At 39.9% G+C, this 26843-nt stretch overlaps 5 protein-coding genes across 5 annotated transcripts; all 5 read left to right on the top strand.

Moving 5' to 3' along the window:
* The first annotated feature begins 1392 nt into the window (after positions 1-1392).
* LOC123033356 (olfactory receptor 5A1-like) lies at positions 1393-2328 on the top strand. Its single transcript, XM_044449959.1, has 2 exons — positions 1393-1834; positions 2120-2328. The coding sequence occupies exons 1-2, from the start codon at positions 1393-1395 to the stop codon at positions 2326-2328; spliced, it is 651 nt and encodes a 216-aa protein (XP_044305894.1).
* A 3421-nt stretch (positions 2329-5749) lies between these two features.
* On the top strand, positions 5750-9118 carry LOC123033354 (olfactory receptor 14A16-like). The gene is made up of 3 exons (XM_044449958.1): positions 5750-5787; positions 7615-8545; positions 9092-9118. The coding sequence occupies exons 1-3, from the start codon at positions 5750-5752 to the stop codon at positions 9116-9118; spliced, it is 996 nt and encodes a 331-aa protein (XP_044305893.1).
* A 6871-nt stretch (positions 9119-15989) lies between these two features.
* On the top strand, positions 15990-16934 carry LOC123033353 (olfactory receptor 10A2-like). The gene has a single exon (XM_044449957.1). The coding sequence runs from the start codon at positions 15990-15992 to the stop codon at positions 16932-16934; it is 945 nt and encodes a 314-aa protein (XP_044305892.1).
* A 2407-nt stretch (positions 16935-19341) lies between these two features.
* LOC123033493 (olfactory receptor 10A3-like) lies at positions 19342-19902 on the top strand. Its single transcript, XM_044450105.1, has one exon. The coding sequence runs from the start codon at positions 19342-19344 to the stop codon at positions 19900-19902; it is 561 nt and encodes a 186-aa protein (XP_044306040.1).
* A 3526-nt stretch (positions 19903-23428) lies between these two features.
* LOC123033352 (olfactory receptor 10A7-like) lies at positions 23429-24367 on the top strand. Its single transcript, XM_044449956.1, has one exon. The coding sequence runs from the start codon at positions 23429-23431 to the stop codon at positions 24365-24367; it is 939 nt and encodes a 312-aa protein (XP_044305891.1).
* The last annotated feature ends 2476 nt before the right edge of the window (positions 24368-26843 follow it).

The following is a 26843-nucleotide window of genomic DNA, read 5'->3' as shown; positions in this document are numbered from 1 at the left end:
TCAAAATAAATAGATAAAACATTGCTTAAGAGCCAGTGCAACATAGGGGTTAAGAATTTTGAACTGGGAACTTGGGAGATCTGGGTTCTAGTCCCCATTCAGTCGTGAAGCCCATTGAGTGACTTTGAGCCAGTCAGACACTCTCAGCCTGTCTTACCTCACAGAGTCTTTATTGTGAGGATAAAAGGGAACCTTGTAAACTGCCTTGAGTTCCTTGCAAGGAGTACAAAAGGGGCATAAATGCAATGTAATTATTGTTCATGGTGGTGGTGTCATCATTCATCTTGTTTTCCTTTTGTTTGCAGAAATGTTGCCATTTTTAAGTAAGTATTCTGTATGCAGGGATGATAGTCTTTGTTCATTATACCTGTAACAATTAAATTAACCACACACTTTGCACATTATACCACAACTGCTATGATTCAGCTTTGAAAGAAAGTGATGTTATTGTAAACCATCTCAAGATGTCTGTGATGGGACAACATTAATGAATAAATAAATAAATACTTAGGCAATTCTGTTCAGGAAACTAAGAAATTATCTTTATAAAAGTGCTAACACATTTCCCCAAATAACTACATTCTCACATGTTTAATGCTAAATCTTCAGGGAAATTATTCCCCATCCAGATATTAATTAATCTCAATTTATTTGGAAGGAAGCACCTCTGTGGATTCCTTGTTGCTATAATGATATTCTCCGTATCAAGTGAGCATGTTAACAATCACCTGTTGCCTGACTCATCTGACAGATTTTTCAAATGCAGATTCTGTCTTGGTATTACCATTCTGAAAAGATCCCATTGTACAATCAAAGCATATAATTCATGTTAGAGAGACATGAAATAGGTAAGCATGGTTTTTGTCTGTCTAATTATTTGTAAAATATAATTGTGTCTTACATATCCCAGGCAGCTGAAGAGAAAGAGTTCCCTCCTTATATTGTGAGAGAAGCTGTGTTCTTGTATGTAACAAACGTATCATTGTTTCGAGAATTACTTCTTTCTACCCAGTTGCCCAGCTGTTCACCAATTCAGGGTGCTGTACTTTTAGCTGACCATGAAAATGTTACATTCAGAAGCAATAATCAAAGATTTTAAGACAGCCCGAGATGGTGATCCATATTTGTTCCTAAACCAATTTATTTCCACAGAATTTTATGTGTGCAAATTAGTTTAAGTGGACATAATTGTGTGTAACTCATTGATCCTAAAAAGCTCTGTTCTTTTAAACAAAGGCTATGAAAACATATGTATGCTTAGCAACATATCTGAGTATCTTGTACTGTGTTATTTTTCTGTTTATCACAAATCCTCCTAAATGTACTGATTTATAAACGTATTTTTATACCCCCCACCCCTTCCTGGATCATAGGTCTGTTAAGAAAAGTGCAATGGAGAATCAGACAAATGTGGCTGAGTTTCTTCTGTTGGGACTTTCAGATGATGGAACACTCCAGGTTTTCCTATTCCTAGTTTTTTTGTCTATCTACCTAATAACCCTGGTAGGGAATGTGTTGATCATGTTAGTGATAAGGGCTGATGCTCAGCTACACACCCCAATGTATTTTTTCCTTACTAATTTGTCCTTCCTTGACATCTGCTACTCATCTGTTACTGTACCCAAGTTGCTTGAAAACCTTCTAGCTACGAAAAAGACCATTTCTCTCAATGGCTGCATTGCACAGATCTTTTTCTTTATTTTCATGGTTGGAACTGAGATCTTCCTACTCTCAGCAATGGCTTACGACCGCTATGCTGCCATTTGCAACCCACTGAGATACAGCACCATTATCAACCAGCGACTGTGCATCCAAATGGTGCTGGGTGCATGGATATCAGGTTTCTTGGATTCCCTTGTCAACACCCTCTTTTTAATGGGCTTGCACTTCTGTGGTCCCAGAAATATTAACCATTTCAGCTGTGAGTTGCCGTTGCTCCTGCAGCTGACTTGTACAAGTACATTTGCCAATGAAATGGTGATACTCACCTTCAGCATGATATTAGGGTTTGCCTCTCTCTTTCTCATTGTAGCTTCCTATATTGGCATCCTTAGCACCATTCTCAAGATAACTTCTGCAGAAGCAAGGCAAAAGGCATTCTCAACTTGTGCTTCTCATCTCACTGTGGTCCTCTTGTTTTGTGGGACTGCATTCATTAGGTACATGCGCCCTGCATCTGGGTATTCAGACATATTGGACAAGCTGGTGTCGATTCAGTATAGCATCCTGACCCCCATGTTAAACCCCATTATATACACCCTCAAGAACAAAGAAGTGAAGAAAGCTCTAAAGAAGCTATTTAAAAATGACTTCCACCATGTCGCCTGAGTGGCCCAACCAAATTCACCAGCCCTGCAATCCAAGGAGCAGTTACTCACATATGTAAATCCCATTGCATTTAATAGGTCCTCTTGGAAACTGTGCAGAGGACCAAAGCTTTATTTATTGCCTGTGTGATTCATACACAAAGCAGGGGACACAGTAGATCCAGAATTTAGCACTGAGGCAGAAAGCAAAACATTGAAGCAGTTATCTTCATTGTCCATATTGGCAGAATCCTGACGCTTTCCTTCACAGCCATTTCTACATCTACTGCCAAGGCACCAGAAATTGGAAGCCCATCCAAAATATTTTGGATTTTGTATGCCACTAATTTCAATTCCCTCCCACCAGTCTGCTTCCAACAGTTGTGTAGGGAGAAGAGGGCTGGGGAACACCATATAGTGGGAAGGAGCAGAGGAAAATGAGGGAAGAAAGAGAAGGATGAAGCTGGCTGACTTGACATGGTGATGATGACTGGGGTGCCCTCATTTGCCCAGCCACTCCTGTGTGCTCCATCTCTTTGCACTTACCCTCGTCTTCCTACATTCCTCTTTCCCCATCCCCGCACCCTTTCCTGATCTTATGCAGATGCCACTCCCATCAATCAATGAAGAGAACCAGAAGTGTCCTCTCCTCCCTTTGTGTCTGGTGGATGGTTGGGCCTTAAAAATCATTGAGCAAAAGGGATGGATGGATTGGAAATAGAAATATGAAATTAAGTGGTGGCTTCAAATGGCAAACCACAAAAAATTCTCTGCCATCCAACCTCCATGCCCAAATATTAGCAGAGAGAGAAGCCCACTACTGTCATACCTTTCTGGGAAGTGGTGCAGATGCATGCGTGCACACACAGACGCACACATTTTCTACAGTATCCAGAGAAGATATGGGATTCACAGGGATGATGAATGAAATGAGTGTGATTGCCCCATGTGGCCTGCTAAAAATGGGTTGTTGAGCCCTGCTCCAGTCATCCTATGTAAAGGTTTGGATTCATTTGTTTACTCTGTGTGTCTACTAATCCATAATGATTATAAATAAACCCCAATATTACAACATTAAGCTCCCATGACTTTCTTTTGCCGAAAACTAAACCTGGTTAAACGCAGTACACCTGAAGCCTCTCATTACTAAGAGAAGTGGGATGACCACGCCAATACATTATATGCTGGGAACATTGGCCTTAGTAATGCACATTTGCAGTTTTCCCATGTTTTTCAAGAACTATTCTTCATCAGTCTTCTCTATATCCAGTAAATGGCCTCTTGCTATAGATTTGAGGTAATCCCATAGATACCTCAATAATCCATTTGCGAAATTTCATTAGTCTATGTGTTTCAACTCAAAGGTTTAAAGGCAATTTACATAATATTCAGTTCAGGTTGGAAATTTACCTTAGGTCCCTGGAGTAAGCCCCGCAGAACACAATGGGATATACTTCTGCATATAAATTGAAAAGAACAACAAAGAGGGGAGTGAAGTTCAATTGATGAACTGAATTGTGTTTGTGTATCCCAATTATACACACAGACACACACACTAAAAGGAGAAGGAGAGAAGGGAGGATGGGTGATGATTACTGATTATGCAGGTACATAATGGGACAAAAATTCATACAATTGAAAAATGTGCATATTCACACATACTCATACATATACAGGTGTGCATGTTGAAAAATGTGCAACAATGTATCCATAAATTTCCATGCACGGAAAGAAGATGAAGGTTGCAACATAAAATGGATTCAACTTGGAATGAAGTTTGCAGTGGAAATTGGAGAACCATAAGAAGTTTGAGTTTTGCTGATCCATGCATTCCCATCAGAATAATGAATTCGAACTTCTAGCAAAATATTATCCCATGTGCAAAATATATCTTCCTTTCCCCAACTCACTTTTAACTGTAGAGGAAGCTCCCTTTTTCTGCCCTTACAGAATCTCCTACCCATGCTAATCTTATAAAGCAGGTACTGAATCTTAGAAATGCTTTTGGGAGAATGAGGCAGTTGTTCAGATGTTGAATGCTACAAAATACTGGTAAAGGTCATGCAGAAGCATAGGCAAATGTCAAGTCTATGACCTTCTAATATTTACCTGCTTTTCCCAGCAGTCACCAAGGGATTCCCATTATTTGCAATGGATCTACTATGAGCATTGCTATTTCTTACTTCAATACCTGGAAACCATGACTTGTGCGTATGTTTAATTAACTGTCTGCTAGATATATCCCAGGTTGAAGCATCTTTTCAGATCGCTGCTTTCCAACAATGCATTAATCTACAGAAGTTAAGAGATGAAGATTTTCACTCCATGGAAATAGAACCCAATATTTTGCAACTGTTATTAAAGAAAGATGTAAAAGAAATTGTAAAAAGTACAGCTTCACAGGTCACACTAAAACTTGAGTAACATTAGTAAACAAGGAGAACATAAAAGAAAACTATTTCTTACTGTGTTTCATTTTTTATTTCCCTCAGCAGTATACAAAGGGGAAAAGCAATTAGTGCAATAATTATAAAATCCACAAGCACCTGGGAAAACCATTTTTTCTAGCACAGAATGCATTGTGTTTATAAATCCATGCAAAAAAAGGGCAATTTGAACAGCAGAATTGTCAAGTCTTTCCCCCACCAAAATATGTGCTGAACCTATTAAAATAGGTGCCGAACATATTGTATAGGGTGCCTTCTTGGTTGTTGCATTAATTTCCCACCATGTTTTAAAATGCCAGGAACTTATCCTGAGTCATGCACAAAAAAAGGGGGGGGGTGCTTGAAAACATTACAGTTTGCTCAGATAGATTTGTTCAGTTCTACGGAGCAGACAGAACAACTTGCAGTTTCAAGGTTACCCAGTGAAGATCTCAGAGAGAACCAGGTGAGAACCAGTCTGCCTTGGAAAAGGAGGGCAACATGCCAGAGCTGTGGGGCGTGGGAGGTGATGGGGAAGGAGCTCCTTGACATAGTCAGGAGATGAAATGAGTGGGCTGAATCTGAAGTGTTCAGGGTTCCCTCCAGCAAGCCCTCAAGCAGCAGGAGCCTCCTCTGGGGGAGAGTCAGAAGTTTACTGAAAGGGAGGGGAGGAACATTTCCTTTTGGATCTAACCCTTTGCATGGGCAGATGCTTCTCAAGGAGAACACAACCTTGATTTAGACTGTCCTGTAAGCTGTTAAGTCTGAATAAAATATCTGTGCTTCCGAAGAGTTGACTGCATCTGCTGGAAAGGGAAAGAAGGAGAGAGGGACCTGTCCAGGACAGGTTATTTGGTCAAACTGGAAAAAGTAGTGTCTGATCTATTGTTCCATTCATTCATTTATTCATTTATTCATTAATTCAATTTCTCTGCTGTCCCACTCTAGCACTGCTACTGTAGCTGTAGACAGAAGACTTACAAACAGAGCACTTCACAGCTTGGGCTATTCACAGGCATGATTGGAGGAATGCATTATGATTCCAGATCCCTGCAGTAAGTTCTTTAAAAAAAAAAAAACACCTTTTATTTCCTATAAAAATACCTAAAATCTCTATGTCTTTTCCCATCTACTCCACCCACCTCTGATTCTCTGATTGTAGCATATTGTTCTAGATTGGCATTTGTGTATGTGTGTTTGTGCCTTGCACTCAATCTTGTGATTTTATGATATGTAATCTTGCAATATGTAACTAAGCTAAGTCCATAGCTGCAACAAGTTTAATGACTCAGTATTAACAAAGAAGTCATCTTAAATAGATTGAGGGAGAACAATTATTGTTACATTATTGATGTATCAAAACAAACACACACTATTCACTATAAGGAAGATAGAATAGGGTAAGAGCAGTTGGGAGGTCTGGTGCATTCAAGTAACTATTCCAATATTGGGAAAGGAATGAAAGTGTGGGTGATATAATTGGAATGAAGTAACTGGAGTATGATCTTGACATGTGAAAAGGTTAGAAACAAACACATTTAGCATTATATGGGGACAATTCTGCTGATTTTCAAAATGATGCCGTACTGATGCCACCTGCTCTCAGAGGACAGGGAGCAAATCTTGGAGAGTGCATAGTGTTGACTGTGTGAGAGAGGACAGAGATGGAAGCAACAGTGCTTGCACCAACACATGCTCCAAGAACTGAAAGACAAGTGGGGTTCTGAGGAACACAAACTTTATTTGAGCATGAAACAGTGATGTCCAAAAGCTCTTTAGATACAGCTGAGAGACCTCAGTGGCAGAGCATACAGCTAGCATGCAGAACATCCTAGACTCAATCCTCAGTATCTTCAGGCAGAGTTGGAAGCACTCCAGTATGAATCCTCGGACATCAGCTGCCACACAGTGTCACCAAGCTAGATGAACCAATGTTCTGATTCAAAGCCCCTCCCTCCCCTCCAGTTTGGATGCCCTACCAAAGGGTGGGAAAGACCCTTTCTTCCACCCGCTCAACCTTACTGGGTGAGCCCCCCAGTCTCAGGGAGAAAGGCTGGCATTATACCTAGCCAACGTCCAACAACAGCTGGTGATTCCTATGCCAAAAGAGTCGGGGGGGGGGGCATCATTGTACTTTTTAGTCTCTGCTTCACAGGAGCTATGCATGGTGTGGAACTCCACCCCAAAATAGTTTGGTCACCATGGCACACCATGGAGAGCTCCTATAAAGGTCAAACTAAAAATAGCAATGGACAAACATAGGAATCACCTCCTTTCCCTGCCAATATCCTCGAGGCCCTGCTCCTTATGGAGTCAAAGAAGACTTGTCACTTGCATTCTCCAGGACTTGTGGCTTTGATTTGCTGAAACTGGCAGACCAGGCAGGGCCACATAATCGTCCTTTCACCTATAGCCACTCAGCCAGTCTAATTCTGGGCTGACAAGTCTGCAGAAGAACCTGTGGATTCATTTGGGATCCAGATCCTCCCATTAAACATTCTCACTGTAGCTGCTGCAGGTGAAGCACAAAACTGTAGCTGTCATGGCTTATTCTGAAACTCTAATCTTCCTCCCTTCCTCCCTCTCCTTCATGGTGCTTGCTTTATATAACAAGCTAAATGTGTTGATGATAGGAATCAGAGGCACATACACACATGTTTTAATGTGTTGGGAGAAACATTTTTCCCACCTAACCTAAAAGTTCAAATTAACTTGAGATACAAAAGCACAACCATAAACTTCCACTTCAGAATGAACATCAGAAATATTGAACGTCCAAGGATTGCGTCAGAATATTCTTAAACATTTGTAACACACTGCATTCTTTACCATTAACACATGTTTTGTTTCCCATTATCACTTTTCCCCCATTCCCTGTACAGAAAATATCAGGAAAAAGATGTGTCCAACATGACCACAATCACTGAGTTCCTTCTCTTGGGGTTTCCTGATGTGTTTGAACTACAGATTTTACAGTTTGTGTTGTTTCTACTGGCTTATCTGCTAGCCCTGATTGGCAACCTTCTTCTCATTCTTGCTGTAACTCTGGACTGCCATCTTCATACACCCATGTACTTATTTCTGGCCAACTTATCCACCCTTGATATCTGCTACATCTCTGTCACAGTCCCTAAAGCCATGGACGTCTCCTTAACCCAAGTCAGATCTATTTCCTTCTCTGGATGCATGGCACAAATCTTCTTTGGAATGACATTTGCATTTGCAGAATTGGTTCTCCTCACCATCATGGCTTATGACCGCTATACTGCCATATGCTACCCCCTCCATTATCATGTAATCATGGGCAAGATGAAGTGTTCCATCATGGTATTTAGTTGTTGGTTGGGCAGTATCATCTATGCAGCTCTGCACGCATGGAACATCACTCTTTTACCATTTTGTGGGCCAAACACCATCCAACAGCTATTCTGTGATATCCCTCAGGTACTACAGTTGGCCTGTGCTGATACATTTGGCAATGAAATGACAATCCTCATATGTGGCATTGTTTTTGGTTTAATTTTTTGTTCATCTGTCATACTGTCTTACATCCGTATCTTTGTTGCAGTCCAAAACATCCCTTCTTCCCAGGGCAGGTACAAAGCTTTCTCCACATGTCTGCCTCATCTCATGGTCTTTTCTTTATTTATGATAACCGGAATGTTTACATACTTGAAGAAAAGTTCAGAGTCATCTTTCAAGGAAATCCTGGCAGCTTTATTGTATTCTATTGTGTCACCTGTAGCCAACCCAGTAATTTACAGCCTAAGAAACAAGGAGATCAAAAAGGCTATTGGAAGACTCATAAGCAACGTAATTTTCATGAAAGAGATGCCTTTAACAAAAAAAAGAGCGTGAAGGAAATGACAACAACATCTCTGCAACTTCAAATTGCTCACAAATATTGGCTTTATATTAACTGTGCCAATGTTTCTGCTTGTGTTGTTTGTTCTTGTGTGTGTTTTCAGTATCCTGAATTAAGATATTTGATTTGGAGATTATGGTTTTGACGAGCATGTGACATATTAATTCATTCAGTCCAGTAAGCTATTACACCCTGGTGCAACACCATTTTGATTGGTTTTGCTTTTGTTCAATTTACAGTATCTTATCTACTTGGATAAATTTTTGTCAGGGCTGCAAGCCAAAACAGACTTCCCAGAGAGTAACTCCCACTGAACACAATGCCATTTACCTCTGAGTAAGCCAATATAGGGCTCTTCTCTAACAAGTTAACCCTTTTGCACAATTATTCATACTTGGCTGACTTTCTTATAAGTATGTATTAGGTTTAAGTCTTAGTATTTCATTTCCTTTGTATTTTTGTGTATTTGCTAACTTTTCTTTTATCAAATTTAGGACAAAGATACTATGGTGTACACCTGAGTTCTGGCTACTGCCATACTTGAAATGTAGAAACACAAGCATTCCTATCAGAGTTATTCTGTAAAGAAAGAATGGTGGCAGAATTGCCCGGGGCTCGACTGCCATTGCTGCCCCATTAAAATCACCAATGCAGTTGGTAGCTTCAAAATAGCGGTGTATGAATCAAAAATTGATGAGCTCATTGAAGTACATTGGATTCCATATCACCACACATTCCAATTCTCTTCCAAAATGTCCATCAATTGCATATATTTTTAAAAGTACATACAATCATGTTTGTGCATTTTTATTTATTTATTTATTTTAGAAATACACATCTTTCAAATGCTTGCTTGCTTGTTTGTTTGGAAATTGTATCACAAGCTCAGAAGTGTATGGACTTACACCATGTACTGCAGTAGCCTTCATTCATTTCTTGGAGCTGTTAACTGCAATGCTAAAATCAAAGCAAAGTGAAGCTGAAATGAGATTCTCATACATCCCTACTTGAAGATTATTTACAAAACAAAGATGGGGGGAGAAACTTTTCCACCACAGGTGGAAACCGCCCATCTCCAAATCATTCCTTCCTTTTCCAGTACATCAAAACTGCTATAAGGAATTTAAGGGATTCCTGGTGAAATGTGCAATCTCCTTGTACTTCACACTTGAAAAGTAAAAGAACAAACCAACCAATGAGATTGATAGTGTTGAGGAAACAAAGAACTTGTGAGCATTTTCCAGAATGACCCCAATTAAAGCTTTTGCAGCATGTTCTCATTCCTACCCACCACCCTGCATCACTGCACTATTTTCACTTGACAAATCAGAAAGCTATCTGATCTTTTATAATTTGATAATATTGGGGAATTATTTGATTGTTTCAAGAGGAGGCAAACCAGGCATTGGGATGGAGATGTTCTTTCAAGCACAGTCATTCAATCCATTTGTTCATATCCCCACAATGACTGCTTGGAATGGTACTTCCTAATGGCACCACATCATTCTCAGTAAGGAGTAAGGAGAGACAGCAGTCATCACATAAGATGGATCCAAAGGGGCATGAGGTATGTGGGGCTATGTAATGCACAACAGCAGACAGCTATGAAGAGGAGGACGAAAAGGAAGTGAAATAATCACTCCAATGCTAATCAAAACCTGATGTGTAATTTGTTGAATGCTGTAGAAATTTTCCTCTCTGCAAATGCAGAAGCATTTCTTGTGCCTCCATCCCCTCAGAGAATTATTTCAAGCCACAACAATTCCTGATATTCTTTTCAAAAACCCTTGTTCCCAAACTACTATGGCAGTAGTAGAAAGGAATAATCTAAAAACACTCTCTCAGCTAACAAGTGATCAGTGATATGATGGTCTTAATTCAGAAGTTCTTCAGAAAGTGAAATTTACTGTGGTTAGGGGAATTGGCAACTCTGAGCCAAGAGACCATTTTCCCAATAACTCTTGGGGAACCCTGAGCACACTAATGGGCCAACTGTTTCTCTCTAGGCTGATGGATCTCCAATTTGGAGCCATTATATTGTTTCCAAAAATTAGCTGCATTGGTGAAATTCCAAGGGACACATGATGCAACACAATACCCAAATGACATGCAAACATTTCTGTTTGCATCAAAGTAAATGTGGCATTTTACTTTCAGCAAGTGTGTGTGTGCGTGCTATTAAAGGAGGATATCTTAAATTCACATTGTGGTATGTTGCAGAACCCGATACTGTAATCTTGATTCCACCAATACCCACTGACATTAGCAAACCTTGTTGTCAATAAAACCATTAAGTAGTTTGTGAGATTTTCCATCCTAGAGTTCTCCTCACACTTTCTTTCACTTCCCAGTTCCTCAGAGTGTAGACAATGAGTTTTAACTTGGGTGTAAAAATGGTGTAGAACAGAGATAGCAATTTTTTAACTTCTGGTGAGTAATTGGATTTGGGCCTTAGACAGATGATGCTTCCACTTCCATAGAACAAAACCACCACAATGAGATGAGATGAGCAAGTAGAAACGGCCTTGTGCCTGCCCTCTTTGAAAGAGATCCTGAAGATGGTGGTAATGATGTGAACTTAGACTAGGAGGTGTACAAAAGGGAACATGAGGAACAGAAGCGTGGAGGCAATGGATTGCATCTCATCAGTGCATTAATTCTTCACTGCCCTAAATGTTTTAAATGTTTTATAAGAGCTTTATTCAGACTTCTGTAGGAGAGGGGCAGGAGTGAGAGATCCAATTCCTTTCTTGATTTTTAATAATAAAATGGTGCAGTGTTTTGTTTTGTCTCTCTGTCTGTGTCTCCATCTGTGTCTCCGTCTCCATCTCTCTCTCTCTCTCTCTCTCTCTCTCTCTCTCTCTCTCTCTCTCTCTCTCACACACACACACACACACACACACACAGAGTCATATACAAAATACACAGCACTAGAGCACCCCAAAAGAGGGAGCTACTTTACCTGAAATTGCTTCTTCTAAGTGCTCCACCTGCTCTGAGGGACTAGCTCCCACTGAGAAAGTTATTTCAAAATTGGGAACTTCAACTTAAAGGTTCAGTGGTGATGGTTCCCATCAGAGCTGGGCTGCCTTTTTCCTCATCTCCTCATGGGGTGGGGAGACTTCCATAAGTAATTCAGCTGAGGATCTGTATGCCAGAAGTTTTACCCCTGATATAAGGGAAGTGATGGAATTTCCTGCTGAATAGACTCGTCTAAATGAGTCCGTGGGTTAAATGAGTCCTTCAGCTAATTTGAAATCATGCAGTAATTCCTGTGTTTGTGCATCAATGCCTAGTGATGTGCTCAACTCACTCTGAACTGAAGGCCACAATTAGGTGAGTTGATTTCTCAAAATTGTTTAGAAAATCTGGAATATGTAGCTTGAAAGCCACTCTAGCTTAGAGATACCTCTGTTAGTAACAGTAAATTGTTGCACTTAAGTTCATAAGCCTTGCTTCAGGTTCTAATTTTCAGGTAGAATATGATCATGTTATCTGATTGTTGTGGAATTTCCATTTTCTCTTTCTCTCTCTGAACTCCTAAGTGAACATTTCTTTCAATGTTACTACCAAAAATAAAAAAGTAAAAAGTAAAGCAAAGAGTTTTGTCCCATGGTGGAAAAGATTTATATTACCTCTGAGGTGCCTTTGATTTTTAGGTTATTTCATGCTATTGGAAAGATATAAAAACATGAATTTTCTGGCACAGTAGGACAGGAAATTCTAGAAGGTCCCCAATAGGGTGCACTAATTAGCAGAGGGATGGCTTTGTATTGTATAGCTTCTGATGATCATGTAATAGTAAATAAGATTTCACCCTCTGACTCATATTCCATCTTGTATCCTTATCATTTGCTTCCAATCAAAGTGAACTGCTCTTATATTAAATTTAAACATAATTGTATGACATTTAAAGTGCACAATTATGTGTTTCTGAATTAATGAGTCTCTTACACATACACACACATTCCCAACTGGTGGTCCTGCAGATGTTTTGGATTTCATCTTCTAATTTGAAAGGTATTATGTTGAAACAGGCTGGGTTTTGCCCCAGAGCATATTAGGCCTTATACATATTAGGCCTTAGGCCCTAGTGCAGAATGGACTATCTGGAATTACCAGCTCTTGTTGGCTTGCATGGTATCCAAGTTTTTATTTTATGTGTTTATTCTTAATTCCTAGATAGGTAATACATTCAGCACAAAGTCTAAATCACCAATTCCATAACACTCTTTATTATCTCCAAAACTCATAAGTTTTGACTTAGATCAGTTACAGAAGAACCAAATAAATATCTAAAATCATTAATTGCCTACATGAAAGCTGAAATAGAAGATCATAAGCATAAAGAATACATTTCTATCTTAGTACACTATGGACATGTCCATGCATATTAGGATTTTAGAATATAGCACATCCCAGGGGATTAAAGCAATGTGTTGAATGGGTGGTCTGTAGGTTTCATCTGTGAATGCATAATTATATGGCTATTTGGTTTGCTTTTGTTGAAGCCTGTGAAGGCTGCAATGCTTATGGACAATAGTATAACTTATTTTATATAAAATATAAATAAAATGGAGTATATGAGAGTATATACATAAGGACCAGCTTCTCAGATGGTGAGAGCCTCAATGAAACTGTTTTCCATCACAAGCCATTATTGGAGAACAGGTTAAATCCTTTATAGGTCCTGCCTGAATTGAACTTAGTATCATTCACTTCAATAGATCTACTTTAAGGAGCACTTATGTTGAATTTTATCCCATATATTTCAGTGGAGACTGGTGGCTTGGATATCAGTAGGGTTATATATCTGGTTTGGGTTTTAGTCTGAACTATAAAGGAGCTATCCACCATTCTATAAATAGGTTCAGCATCATGGATACCCTAGTAAAAGTTTAGATCACAATCCAGAGTGAATACACTGCCCCATGGAAATTAGATCCACTATGCTGTATTGATCAATTTACAAGTTACAGTCTTCTTGCATGTAGGACATGCATGCAGTCCGGTGCACAATAAAATGCACTGAGAAAATTTGAAACCCACTACTCCATACTGTCCTTTCAATGCATGCTTCTTTATCATTAGCTTCTATGCACAGTATTTGGTATCCCAAGGGTTTGTTTCAACAGCTTTCCCATGGGAGAAGCTATATTATGGAGAGAGTTTCACGGACAGAAATCCAAGCATTCATCAGGCAATGCCACCACTCCATTTTGTATTGCTGAGCAAAGAAGCAAAATATGATCAGAGGAAAAAGGAGGAGAAAGAGAAGGAGAAGGAGGTACGCTTCCATATCTGCAAATAACAAGACATAGCAGAGAGAGTTGGCTGTTGCACTCATGATTTATTGCATTAAATTTAGTCAATCCATAGAGCTACTGCTCTGATTATATATGTTGCTTGGGATATGGAAGACTCAACCTATGTAGATCTTACCCAAGAATAGATGATAGACAAGATATGTTACCTTCTTTGGTACTGAAGTTATGTAGCTACAATTTTATTATCCTATCCTTCCTCCAAAGAGTTCTCAGATATAGCCACAATATACCTGAGAGCATTCCATTCAATTCTCAAAATAAAGAATGAAAAGTGTGATGGTGCATTAGGTTGTAAGGGAACTAGCCAAAGCCAATTGTATTCACTTTGGCACTCTGGCTACCTTGCTTTGGGATTGAGTAGAATCATAGGGATTGGGATAGTAAAGGTATGCCAAGGAAAAAGCAAAATTGCCAAGCAACAGGACAGATGGTGCATCTTGAGTTCAGCAAAAGATGTCTCTGGTGATGAATGGATGGTCCTTTCTCTACTTCTGCTGTTCTAAGACTTCTTCCAATTACAGTCAGGCAGCCTTTACCAAGGTCAGTCTCTGGAGTTGGTGTGGGTATACTGAAATTATATACATTGATAAACTTCCTCGCATTGGAACAGAGGCAGTTGGGTTTTGTACAGAACAATGAAGAACAAATCTTTCAAATAGTTGCTATTAATTCTGCAAGCAAAAAACTAGCCAGGAAACAAATAGATGCTTTTTATTATGCATATATAAATGCAGTATAAAAGTATTTCAGTGATAATAACAGATGAGCTAACTAATTAAATATGTATACCATTTTGGTGTTAAATAAGTTCAAATCTGGAAGAGTAAATGAGATAATCTGATTCTTTATATTTCAAAATGAGTGAGCATTTTCACTTTTTTCTGTATCTGCAGATGAAGAATGCAAAGGAAGTGACAGGGATGATTGAAAAGCATGAATTAGGGGGAAGTTAAACTTTTAGTAAAACGGTTAGTTGGAACTTCAATATTATAAATATTGGAATCATGGATAAACCTTGATTCTTTCAATAACTATGAGATTGTCCATGAAGTGTCTCTCTCCCACACATACATTCTAACTCACACAAAACTCTCTGCATTGTAATATACTGAATGCTCACACTCACACTCAGAGTGGAAAAACCTTTCTTTTTTTTCTTTCTTCCCATTGATTTTAGTTGGACTAATAAGTGACTTAGTCAAGATCCTTTCCACGGATCTCACCATATTTGTTTGCATTATAAATCTAGATTTTATTTTAAAACACTTTAGTTTTAGAGAGACATCACTGAAATACATAAATAAATGAATACAAATAAAAGATCAGCACACCCATCCTATGTGACTTGGAAGAGCATTCCAGGGGGCCATAGGATATGGCAGATTCCCACAACTAAGAAAACAGATACTGCTAGGTGCTCAGGAGGGGGAATCTTATATTGGGAAGCCTCCCCTTACTCCACCACCTTGTAACCATCATAGAAATCAGCAGGGGTGTTGTGTTTCCAGTGATGCAACAGAATGTGTGCTGGGAAGGAAAATGCTGAGGGAGGAGGAAGGGAGAAGTGCAGAATGCCCAGGAAATACCAGTCACAGCTTCTGGAAAATTTTGGAGACCTTTGGAGCATACATCATGTTTACTCAATATTAAGTTACACTAAGCTCAGTGGGTCTGACTCTCTTGTCAGCTTGCTTAGAGAAAGAGCTATAATTGTCATGGGAGTATTCTCTCTTAGAATGCTTCTCTCTTCAAGAAAGACAAAACAAATATCTTGTCTTAACAAGATATAATTGTGTAATGCAAGAGACATCTATAAAGTTGCAAACTAGCACATGTGTAAATCACTATGGTAATCAATTAACATGACTGCCTGAGAGGATTCAACAAGCTGGTAAATCAATGCCTTTTTATTTACACCGGCAATGCAGTGCTACCATGGAGTTTGTTCTGGATCCACCTAGGATAGACAGTCGAACAACTAAGAAAAGATTTAACTATTGGTAATAATCAAGAATTGCTGCTATTCTCTGCTCTTTTCCAAAGGACCAATACTTTTAAAAACTAAATGAAAAGAATGACTTCGGTGAATCAGACTATGATGAATGAATTCATTCTTCTGGCATTTACCAACCTAGGTCAACTCCTGATTCTCCTCTTTACTTCGTTTCTGATTATCTACATAGCCACTGTGATGGGCAACATCCTCATCATTTTGCTGACAGTAATGGATACCACTTTGGACAACCCTATGTACTTCTTCCTTAGAAACCTGTCCTCTGCAGAAGTTGGATTTATATCAACAATTATCCCTAAGATGCTTGTGAACCTTCTCTCGGAAAAAAAGACCATCTCCTTATTTGGATGTAAAGCACAGATGTATTCTGGCTTTTTCTTTGGAACCACAGAGTGCTTTGTTCTAGTAGCCATGGCATATGACCGTTTTGTTGCCATCTGCAATCCTCTGAGATACAAGGTTATAATGAACAGGAAGCTCTGTATGTGGCTAATGATAGCTGCATGGGCCTCAGGATTCTCTGTTGGGACTGTACAGGTTACCTGGTTGTTTAACCTCTCATTCTGTAGATCCAATGAAGTTTCTCATTTCTATTGTGATATTCTACCTGTACTTCAACTGGCCTGTAAAGACACCTACATATTTGAGCTTTTTATCCTCATTGGAACGTTTATAGTTATAATATGTCCATTCTCACTGATTCTGGCTTCCTATGTCTGCATTATTGCTATCATTTTGAGGATGCCTTCATCTGAAGGCAGATGGAAAGCCTTTTCCACTTGCTCTTCACACATCATGGTAGTGATTCTGTTTTATGGCACAGCCAGTCTGACTCACCTGAAACTTCAGTCAAATAATTCTCCTTGGACTAAACATCTTATTTCTCTATCATATGTTATTGTCACACCCATGCTAAATCCCATTATCTATAGCCTGAGGAACAAGGACATGAAGGATGCCTTCTGGAGGTTACTGAGTGGGAAAAGATGTTGTTAAAGATGGCAAAAGTGCTTCAAAGTGTACACTGACTGGATACGTAAAGAGTGGCAGCCTCCACCCTATTGTTTGTTGTGCATCTTTGACTGTGACATGCAGATATGTTATCTAAGAATTCTTAGATAAGAATTATAGATCAGTGGTGTTCCCTTCCTAGTCCCTTCCTAGTCCCTTCCTAGTCACTAGCAACATGCATGAGGCATGCAGTTTTGATGGGGTGGTGGATGGGGGCAAGAGGAAAGGCAGCTTGTATACAGTGCAGAACATGGGCAATGTGAGGCAGGTCTTGACTGACTATTTCAGATCAAACACTCAGACGCAGTTCACATGCCTTCTTTCTCTGGTGCAATTCAGGAATAGCTAGTCACTAATGGGCCAAGTAGGATCCTCACCCCCAATCCACATTGTCATCCTCCTCCTCATCATCATCACTGTTATTTGGCCTAGTCAGCTCTGACCTGGTCGACCTGGTCAAGGAGTACACATTAGGATCAATTTATGGTACTGACATGCTAGGACCATGTCCATGAGATTTCTGAGGCTTGTCTTTTGGTGAAGAGTGGTTCCTCAGATCAGATCCGCACAGAAAACCAGGCTGGAAGTGTGGGTAGGTAGGACCACTTCTTGGGTATTCCTGACTCAATTTGCTAGGATTTGCTGGCACAGGCAGTGCAGTGAGTTTACTGTATTTGGTCAAGGCCAAGAATCAGTTCACCTAAAAACAAAGTTCATCCTTACCTGAATTGATCTCACTCTCCTACCACTTAAGAATATTTGTTGCTTGTTGCAAACTCCCTTCATAAATAAATAAAATGGTGGCCCAGTTTTACACTATAATCCTGTGTCTTGCTTCTTTCTACATCACTATATCCACAGTGATATTGACCCACCTACCAAGGGAAAATAAATGCTATGAATAGTATTTGGTGGTTTCCAAATGCTAGCATGAATAATAATGTACTAGCATAAAAGTTCCCAGTATAATGTAACTAGTATTTCCAGGAGCAACAGAAAAGAGCTCCCTACTTTACTAGGAAGCAAAATTACAAGAGCTGGAAACAACATACTGCAATTAGTAAACAAAATCTAATAAACACACTTTGGCTTGCTAACAATCAAAGGTTGCAAATATGCAATTTTGTTTCAGATGTGGAATTTTGTACAAATGACCATCAATATAATTATAAAGTTTAAAGTGCTGTTTGGCAGGAGAAAGCGTGTGTGTGTGTGAGAGAGAGAGAGAGAGAGACAGAAAGTGAGAGAGAGAGAGACAGAGCAACAAGATTGTTCCTCTAGAATGTAATTTTTATATTCCAAAGTCCATTTGTTGATGTTCAGTAAACTATCACAGTCACAAGATGTTTGTTGTGAGATATCAGGCTGACACAAAGCTACAGGTAACTTGTAGTGCTGAACAGGTATCAGATGAATACCTGCACATCCTGCACAAAAGTTAAGTCAATGTCAAACATATTAGTTGTTCATTTTCTGCTGTTCTAAATGTGTTACTTTATTATTATATTTTTGATTGCTGCTGGGATTTACTGCAGTGCAGTGTTGACTTCTACTTCTACTTTACTTCTAAAGGTTTGAATTACAATATCGAATGGTATGTTGTATTTTGTGATTTTAATTATGGTGAACCACTCAAAAAGATTTGGCTATTAGGTAGTAGTAAGGTCATTATACTGGCAAATATATCAAATGAATGAGCAGTCAACGAGTTGAATGACAAACTAAAATATAAATAAGTTAAAATATATTGCAAACAGAAATTAATATTTAACTCTGAATCACCAATGTGGCTATTAGGTCAGCATAGAAATGTAATGAATGAATGACCTCTGTATGTAATCTTGAAGAAGGCATGTTCTACAAGAGGTGAGGTTCCACATACGGGATGTCCCATAAACTCTACTTAAGCAATGTTTCGCAGCTAGAGTTTGGGGACCACCCCTACATCATAGTTCACCTCACTGAGCAGGTCTATTCTGCTGACTCTGTGTAACTTTTTCAGCAGTCTGGAAGGGCTTCTATGGGAAGGAGGGGAGTGAAGGTGCCTTGTTCCATTGTAGTTAACCCAGTATGAACGTGAATGTGAAAGAGTAATAAATTTTCATCCAGTTACACACAGTGGAGACATGCATGGTTGAATGATTTACTTTAGTAAATAAAATCTGAATTAGGGCCATGGAACCATTGAAGACCATTTCTTTTCTTTCTTTCTTTCCTACGCAACCCTCATGGGAGGGCTAGATTTTTTGACAAAAATGGGAGGGGGTGTTTCTATTCAGATCAAATGCTACTCATGATTTATTTATTTATTTATTAAAAGCTTTTCTAGCCCATCCACCACTAGCATCTCGGGGTGGCTTACAATAAAGCTATCCCTTTCCTTGGGCGTGTAATGCAGATCTTTTTCTTCTTGTTTTTGGGAGGTTCCGAGTGTTTCCTCCTGGCTGCCATGGCTTATGACTGCTACATAACCATATGCAATCCCTTACACTACACAGTAATTATGAAGAAGGGAATGTGTGTCAAGCTGACCTTATTTTCCGGGTTCTCTGGCATTGTAGTGGGAACAGTTGAAATAACATGGATGCTTAGTTTCCCATTTTGTGGCCCAAATAAGGTAGATCACTTTTTCTGTGACAGTTCACCAGTGATACAATTAGCATGTGCAGACACTTACCTGTTTGAGATTTGTGCAGTTGCAGAAACTATTTTAATTGTTCTCTTCCTATTTATGCTCATTGTGGTTTCCTATGTCTGTATCATCAGAACTATCTTGAAGATGCCATCAGCTCAAGGCAGGCACAAAGCTTTTTCCACTTGTTCCTCACATATTGTTGTGGTGACTTTGTTCTATGGTACAGCTGGACTCACCTATTTCCAGCCAAAATCTAGTTATTCTCCAGCAATTAAGAAACTGTTCTCATTATCTTATACAGTTTTCACCCCTTGCTGAATCCTATTGTCTTCAGTTTGAGAAATTAGGAAGTAAAGGGAGCCATGCAAAAAATGTTATATGGAAAACACAAGAACTGCGTTTCTAATCTCAAAAGTACTGGAAGGGTCAAGGACAGTGCCAGCACCATAATGGAACAAGAAACAAAACACAAGGCAGAAGAGTTCCTTTAGTCATTTCTTCTTCTCCTGCTCCTGCTCCTCCTCCTTTTCTCATTGTTTTAGTAATATATTTGAATACCAATTTGTCATCTTCCATTTTGATCATCAATATTGAAAATAAAGTATTGTGTTTAACATGGTCATTATTTAATTGTTGCTCTTTGGCTGGATTTGTTGATAGGTGAGAAATAGATGAATGTGGAAATAGGTAAATATGCAGGCTTAATTGGAGCCATCTATTAGAATACCCTTCAGCAAATAGGTCAATACTCTTTCGGGGCAGGAGGTAAGGAGGTGGAAGCAGCAAAGAGCAAACTACTGTACATGCGGTCCCATATACACACAAAGATGGTGCAGATTGTGAAATATGAAAGGTTTGTGGTAAACTTAGTCATACTCCAGTAGGTAGTGCAGGCACTCAGAGGATGAATTGGCTATGCTTGGGAACACCCTGCAGCACACAGGAGACAACAGGTTATGGGACATTACTCAAGTGTTTCTCACATTACCAGCTGCCTTGAAAAGAAGACAGGAGCAGAGAAACCCTTGTTCTTTGTATGTCTCCAGACCACTGAAGGCAGACCAGCAAGGTGGGCCTAGAAGGAAAACCCAACCCAGAATCTGATTGATGTGGCACCCCAACTAATGTGAGATTGGCCAGAATGAGTACCAATCTCCACCTGGTTCCTAGGGTGATTCCCATGACAATTGTTTCTATCCAAAACAGCTGCAGACCCTTCTACTCAAAGCTGTGGCCCATGTCACAGTGGGGACAATGGCCATAGCGCTTTAATACTTTCCTAACCTACACATACAGTGCCATTGGGGAAGTTGTGAACATAAAGAGAATCCAGTCATTTCCCTCTGAAATGTACATAATAGCTGAATGAGATATCACACAATCAGCACTAATTGCTCCAGAGAGATGGGTGGAGGTGGAGGGACACAGTCAAATCCCACAGATCATAAAAGACACTCATATAAAGAAATGGAATTACCAATGCTCAGCCCTTTCAGAGAGCATCTCCTCAGCTTCTGGAGGAAGGTAACTCATCTAACTTCTAACTCATCTTTAGTTAGTAAATATTTGCTTTGACCTAAAGGAGAAAGGTATACAGCTCATCAGCTGCAAGATGTCCCCAGCATATCTCCAGATATCTCTCCATCCAACTGGACAATTTATGTGGCAGGATATTCCAGCTGTAGCCAGTGAAGTAATTTTGTTGTCTGAACCATTTGTAATGCTGGGAGAAGACAGAGTAGGAATCTCTCATTATTACTTGTAATCGTTATTAGCTGTAGGAGTAGTGAGGATTCTGTTTTTGGATTACTGTCTGGTGTTAGTTTCTAATGTCCATATGGTGCTTATGAGTGAGACACACCACTCTCCACAGTACTCCCAGCAGAGCTTGATGGTATGAATGGGGATTTGACTTTCCCACAGTGTTCCCCCTCCATCCTCGATTCACAGCCAACACCCCACCTGAATATTTGCTTTTTCCATTGGTTCATGTTCTGTAGGAAGAGCAAATCTTCAGAAGCTAGTTAATAATCAGCTTAATGAGATGGCTGCTGTTACCTGAAAGTACTTTTCTCAAACATGAAAATTCCAATCAGAGATGGCATGCTTAGTGCAAACCTAAAGGTTTCCTATCTTGCTGTGAGGGTTGCCACAGAAGGTTTCACGAGTGGTGCTGTGAAGGAGGACTCACCTCCTCCCAGTGGTGATGTCATCTGTCAGTGTAACCTTGATGTACTGTTCTGGGGTCTGCAGGAAAGGCTTCAGTGGGCTGGGGCTAGTGTGGACAAGGAAGTAGGGCTTTGGCAGAACAGCTCTGAACGCACACTTCCATTGCTTTCCTCCCTTCTTCCCCTCTTTGTGGCTCCTCTGCCTTTCCAAGATGCCTACTGAGCTGGAAAGGAGATGCAAAGGTGTTTTCCTCTCACCATCCTGCGTGGGGAAACAGTCTGCCATTTCTTGCCAAGCCTGAAAATGCCTGCCTAGTTAGAAGTCCCTCTCAGTCTCTCTCTAAAGGTCTTCCTCAGAAACTAATCATACTGATTAAATGCATCCATCTATGTGGAAATGCAGCATGGTAGAAGGCTCATTATTTTCTGTTGATTGCTTTTGGAATGTGGAAGAGAACAAGCATGCAGCTATTCCTAGCTTCACCCCATGGGAGCTGGGATGCCAGTGGTCACATCCATTTACTTTCCCCATGATTTTCTTGTGAAGTTGCAGAAAGAGATTCCATTTTTTCCACTTTGATAAAACTACATCCACTGTATTTTTTCTGAACACAGGATGGTGTGTGAAAAAACAAATGCAAAAATGAAAAAAAGAAAGAAATCTGAAAGGCTATTTCCCGGAACACATTCCCGTTGCAACTCCTGCATGGCATTCTCAGATCACATTCTCAGCATCGTGGAAACTGCATGCCTTCATCAGCACATGCCCCAGCTGTGATAAATGCATTTTTCCTGAGTGCAGCAAGCAGTGCTCCCTCAGAAACATAAGTGGTTTTAACACAAACGTACTTAGACACTGCTTGTCTAAGACTGTCTCATGAATATCTGAAATGTCTTTTCTTTGTCTTTCTTTCCAGATATTGTTTGTCTTTCAGTTAAGCTACCAGTGATTAATTTGTTCAGGAGAAGAAAAGAGGTCAAACTTGTTCATTGTCTGACCATGAGACAGCCAGGCAATGCCAGCTAGTACATTCATAATACACAGACTCTACTCGTATTTTATGTGGCTGCACACTAACAACAAAGAGTGAGCCCCTCTCCAGTTTAGACCAGCTGGCACAGCCATCATGCACAGCACTTTTATATGTTGAGCATTCTGCAGTCACTATCTGTAGAAAAACATCAAAGCAGAAAGCATTCCATATTTTGTACATGGTCATCTTAACCTACCTTCTGGTGTCAAAACACCTGATGGCAGGCATCTCTTGTACACATTCTGACATTCTTGTCAGAGGTTTATTTCATATTTCCAATTCTCTTATGTCTCTCTGATAGAACCCTAAAAATCTGACCTGTGAAGTTTGGTCAGCACAAAAACTATATATTCTTCAATAGGATGACTAATGAAGAGGGCAGGTGTTATATGCAATAATTCTTTTCCTCCAATTTTGAGAAGGATTTGAATGAATGGTTTTTGTCATTGTTCCACATATGTCTTGCTGTAGTTGTGAAGACTCATTTGCGAAGGTTTGTACAGGAGATCCCATGTGGACTCCACTAACCAGAACCATCCCTTGGTAGCTCATTCCCTTGCTAGCACTTTCTGTCATGTTTCCTTCTAGTGTGGACAACATCACAGGAAAACCATGACAGCACATTTCACTGATTAGCACAGGATGACCTGGGCAAACAATACTGGTGTCACTGAATTCATCTTGCTGGGATTTTCTGGACATCTTCAGCTGCTTCTTTTTGTGGTATTTCTGGCTGTATATATCACAACGGCGTTGGGAAATATCCTTATCATCTTTCTCACATCCACAGATCCAGCCCTTCAGATCCCCATGTATTTCTTGCTCAGGAATTTGTCCCTTGTAGACATCTGCCTTGCCCTGGTTATACTCCCGAAAATGTTGGTGAATCTCCTTTCAGAGCACAAAGGTATCTCCTTCCTTGGATGTGTGATGCAGATGTTTTTCTTCTTGTTTTTGGGAGGTTCCGAGTGTTTCCTCCTGGCTGCCATGGCTTATGACCGCTACGTAGCCATATGCAATCCCTTACGCTACACAGTAATTATGAAGAAGGGGATGTGTGTCCAGCTGACCCTATTTTCCTGGTGCTCTGGTGTTGTGGTGGGAACAGTCCAAACCACGTGGGTGTTTAGTTTCCCATTTTGTGGCCCAAATAAGGTAGATCACTTTTTCTGTGACAGCCCACCTGTGTTAAAATTAGCATGTGCAGACACTTACCTGTTTGAGATATATGCTGTCACTGGAACTATTTTAATTGTTCTCTTCCCATTTATGCTCATTGTGGTTTCCTATGTCTGTATCCTCAGAACCATCTTAAAAATACCATCAGCCCAAGGCAGACACAAAGCTTTTTCCACTTGTACTTCACATATTGTTGTGGTGATTTTGTTCTATGGCACAGCTGGACTTACCTATTTCCAGCCAAAATCTAGTTATTCTCCAGAGCTTAAGAAACTCTTGTCATTATCTTACACAGTCTTCACCCCCATGCTGAATCCTATTGTCTACAGTTTGAGAAATAAGGAAGTAAGGGGAGCCACGCAAAAAGTGTTATGCAGGAAAATGCAGGAACTGCATTTGTAATCTCTGCAATACTGGAAGGTTCAAGAACCGTGCCTGCTCTGCAATGGAACAAGAAACAGAACACAAGATGGAAGAGTGGCTTCAGTCATCTTGTCCTGCTCCCATTCCTCCTTTTCTTATTGTTTTAGGAAGCAACTTGAATAAAGCAATACCAATTTGTCAACTTCCATTTTGATCACCACTCTTGAGGATAAAATACTCTGGTCTTCATTTAATTGTTGATCTGTGGCTGAATTGCTTGATAGGTGAGAAATAGATGAATGTTGAAATAGTTATATATTGGAGCTATCCCTTAGGATGCCCTTCCACAAATGGGTCAATACTCTTTAGGGGCTGATGTTAAGGAGGTGGAAGCAGCAAAGAGCAAACTGCCGATTCGCACATGCACAAAAACATGGGGCAGATTGTGAAATATGAGTGGCTTGTGCTAATCTTACCCATATTTCAGTAGGTAGTACAGGCACCCACAGGATGTATTAGCTATGCCAGGGTACACCCTGCAGCACGGAGATGACAGTTTACTGGATTTGAGTGTAGTGTTCCCACCATTACCTTAAGAAGAAGGCAGAAGGAGAGAAGCCCTTGTTGCTTTTAGGTTTCCAGACTGCCAAATGCTGACCAGGAAAGGTCAGCCCCTCTGTCAACCTGTCATCATGTGGCCTAGCCCAGAATCTGACTGAAATGGCACCTCAGACCATGTGGGATTGGCCAGACTGAACAAGAATGAACTGGGAACAACTCCGAACCTTCGTGTATCTTCTTGCCTCCACTGGTTTAAAAGCCCCGTGACATTCTATACCTCCTGGCATTTTTATTTTTTAAAGGTCTTTTGCCACCCTATATGTCTTTTTGTTAGGGTGGGATAAATACTTTGTCTCAGCACCATTATTTGTTAGATTTGTATCCTGCTTGGCTTACATTATTCTCCTTCTGCTCTCAATCTTTGCCTCACAGCAACAAGCCTGTGAGGTAGCTTGGCATGAGAGTCTGTGCCTTGCCCAAAGCCACCCAGTTGGACCCACGGCACAGTGGGGACTAGGAGCCAGCTCTCCTGAGTCCCAGTCCCATGCTTCCAACCCCTGCAGCACATTGGCCCACACTAGTACTGGTTCACTAATTACAGAATGTCCAACCATAGATCTTCAGGCCTGCCACAAACATGTACACACACAGGTACACACACGGGGGCACACATGCAAACAAGCCCCTCAATTAATATAATTTTAAACAGCGTTCAGACTCCTGGCACCACCATAAAGCATGTTCAAGCAGAGCATAGAAATCACATTTTCTGGCAGGGCCTACCCATAATGCTTACACTGTTTGGTTTATTTTTCTTCCTTTCTAAAATGTGTACTTTAAAAAGTGGGGCACTGAGCAGCTTTTACCTGCAATTTATGATTTGATCCAAATACTATGAAAAGTATCATTTGCTCTTTTATTGTAAGCCATCCTGAGACATCAATGGTGAACAGGTTAGAAAGGCTTTAAATTTATTTATTTATTTATTTATTTATTTATTTATTTATTTATTTATTTAAAACATTTCTATGCCACCCCATCACAATAAAGCCTTGGGGCGGCTCACAAAACATCAATAAATAAACCATCCAATAAAACCCCGATACAATAAAACCCCAGTGCCATAAAACCTCAATAAAACCTCAGTGCATTCTCGGCTTAAAAAAAAAAACCCTAGTTAAATACATAAATTAACAATTAAATAAGTTTTAAATAAAAAGGTCTTGGTCTGGTGCCCAAAAACAAATAACGACGGAGCCAGGAGGACCTCTCTGGGGAGAGCATTCCAGAGAAAGCGCTCCTCCGGGTACTCACCCTCCTGATGTCATTCACAGATGGTTCCAGGAGAAGGGCATCTGCTGCTGACCTCAAGGGGCGAGAGGTCATATATGGGAGCAAGCGTTCCTTTAAGTATCCAGGTCTCAAGCCTGACTAATCTTCTTCTGAAATTATTTGGTGTACTTTATAAGCTGACATATATGATGTATTTTGAATGCCTCTTCCATTGTTGATAGTTTGAACATCAGGCATGTCTTCTTCTATACTGGGCAAAATTCTTTCTGGCAATTCCTGGAACATCACTCTGCCTGCATGGAAAATTAGTCTGATGATCCTAATGTTGCTGGATTCTTTTGCATCCCCTTTCTTGGGTATTGGAATACATATTGAACTTTTCCAGTCTGTGGGTATTGTTTCATTTTTTATAGTTATGGAATAGTTGTATTCGTATCTTCTTTACGCTGGGTGCTTTGTTCCTTCCAAGTGCTTTTAGGTTAGTTTTCATTTAGCTTTCTAATATTGCAGGCTCTTTCTCATAGAATTCCTCTTGAAAGGAGTCTGTCTTTCTTTCTTCTTTTCTGTATATTGCTTCTGTATATTATTCCCACCTATTTATTATCTCCTGTTCTATGAGTATGTCCCCCTGCTGCATTCCCAGTGTACATTTGAATTTTGC

This window comes from Varanus komodoensis, unplaced genomic scaffold (genome assembly GCF_004798865.1).
Source record: "Varanus komodoensis strain SLA01 unplaced genomic scaffold, ASM479886v1 scaffold62, whole genome shotgun sequence".
In the NCBI taxonomy this organism is placed as follows: Eukaryota; Metazoa; Chordata; class Lepidosauria; order Squamata; family Varanidae; genus Varanus; species Varanus komodoensis.
The sequence above is the reverse complement of the archived record's forward strand: the minus strand, read 5'-3'. Positions and strand labels throughout refer to the sequence as shown.

Coding starts and splice junctions, on each gene's coding strand:
- LOC123033356 (XM_044449959.1), top strand. CDS start 1,393: ATGGAGAATCAGACAAATGTGGCTGAGTTTCTTCTGTTGGGACTTTCA. Junction 1,835..2,119: donor AATGGTGCTGGGTGCATGGA/TATCAGGTTTCT, acceptor GTGCTTCTCATC/TCACTGTGGTCCTCTTGTTT.
- LOC123033354 (XM_044449958.1), top strand. CDS start 5,750: ATGATTGGAGGAATGCATTATGATTCCAGATCCCTGCA. Junction 5,788..7,614: donor TATGATTCCAGATCCCTGCA/GTAAGTTCTTTA, acceptor TTCCCTGTACAG/AAAATATCAGGAAAAAGATG. Junction 8,546..9,091: donor TTGGAAGACTCATAAGCAAC/GTAATTTTCATG, acceptor TATCAAATTTAG/GACAAAGATACTATGGTGTA.
- LOC123033353 (XM_044449957.1), top strand. CDS start 15,990: ATGAAAAGAATGACTTCGGTGAATCAGACTATGATGAATGAATTCATT.
- LOC123033493 (XM_044450105.1), top strand. CDS start 19,342: ATGCAGATCTTTTTCTTCTTGTTTTTGGGAGGTTCCGAGTGTTTCCTC.
- LOC123033352 (XM_044449956.1), top strand. CDS start 23,429: ATGACCTGGGCAAACAATACTGGTGTCACTGAATTCATCTTGCTGGGA.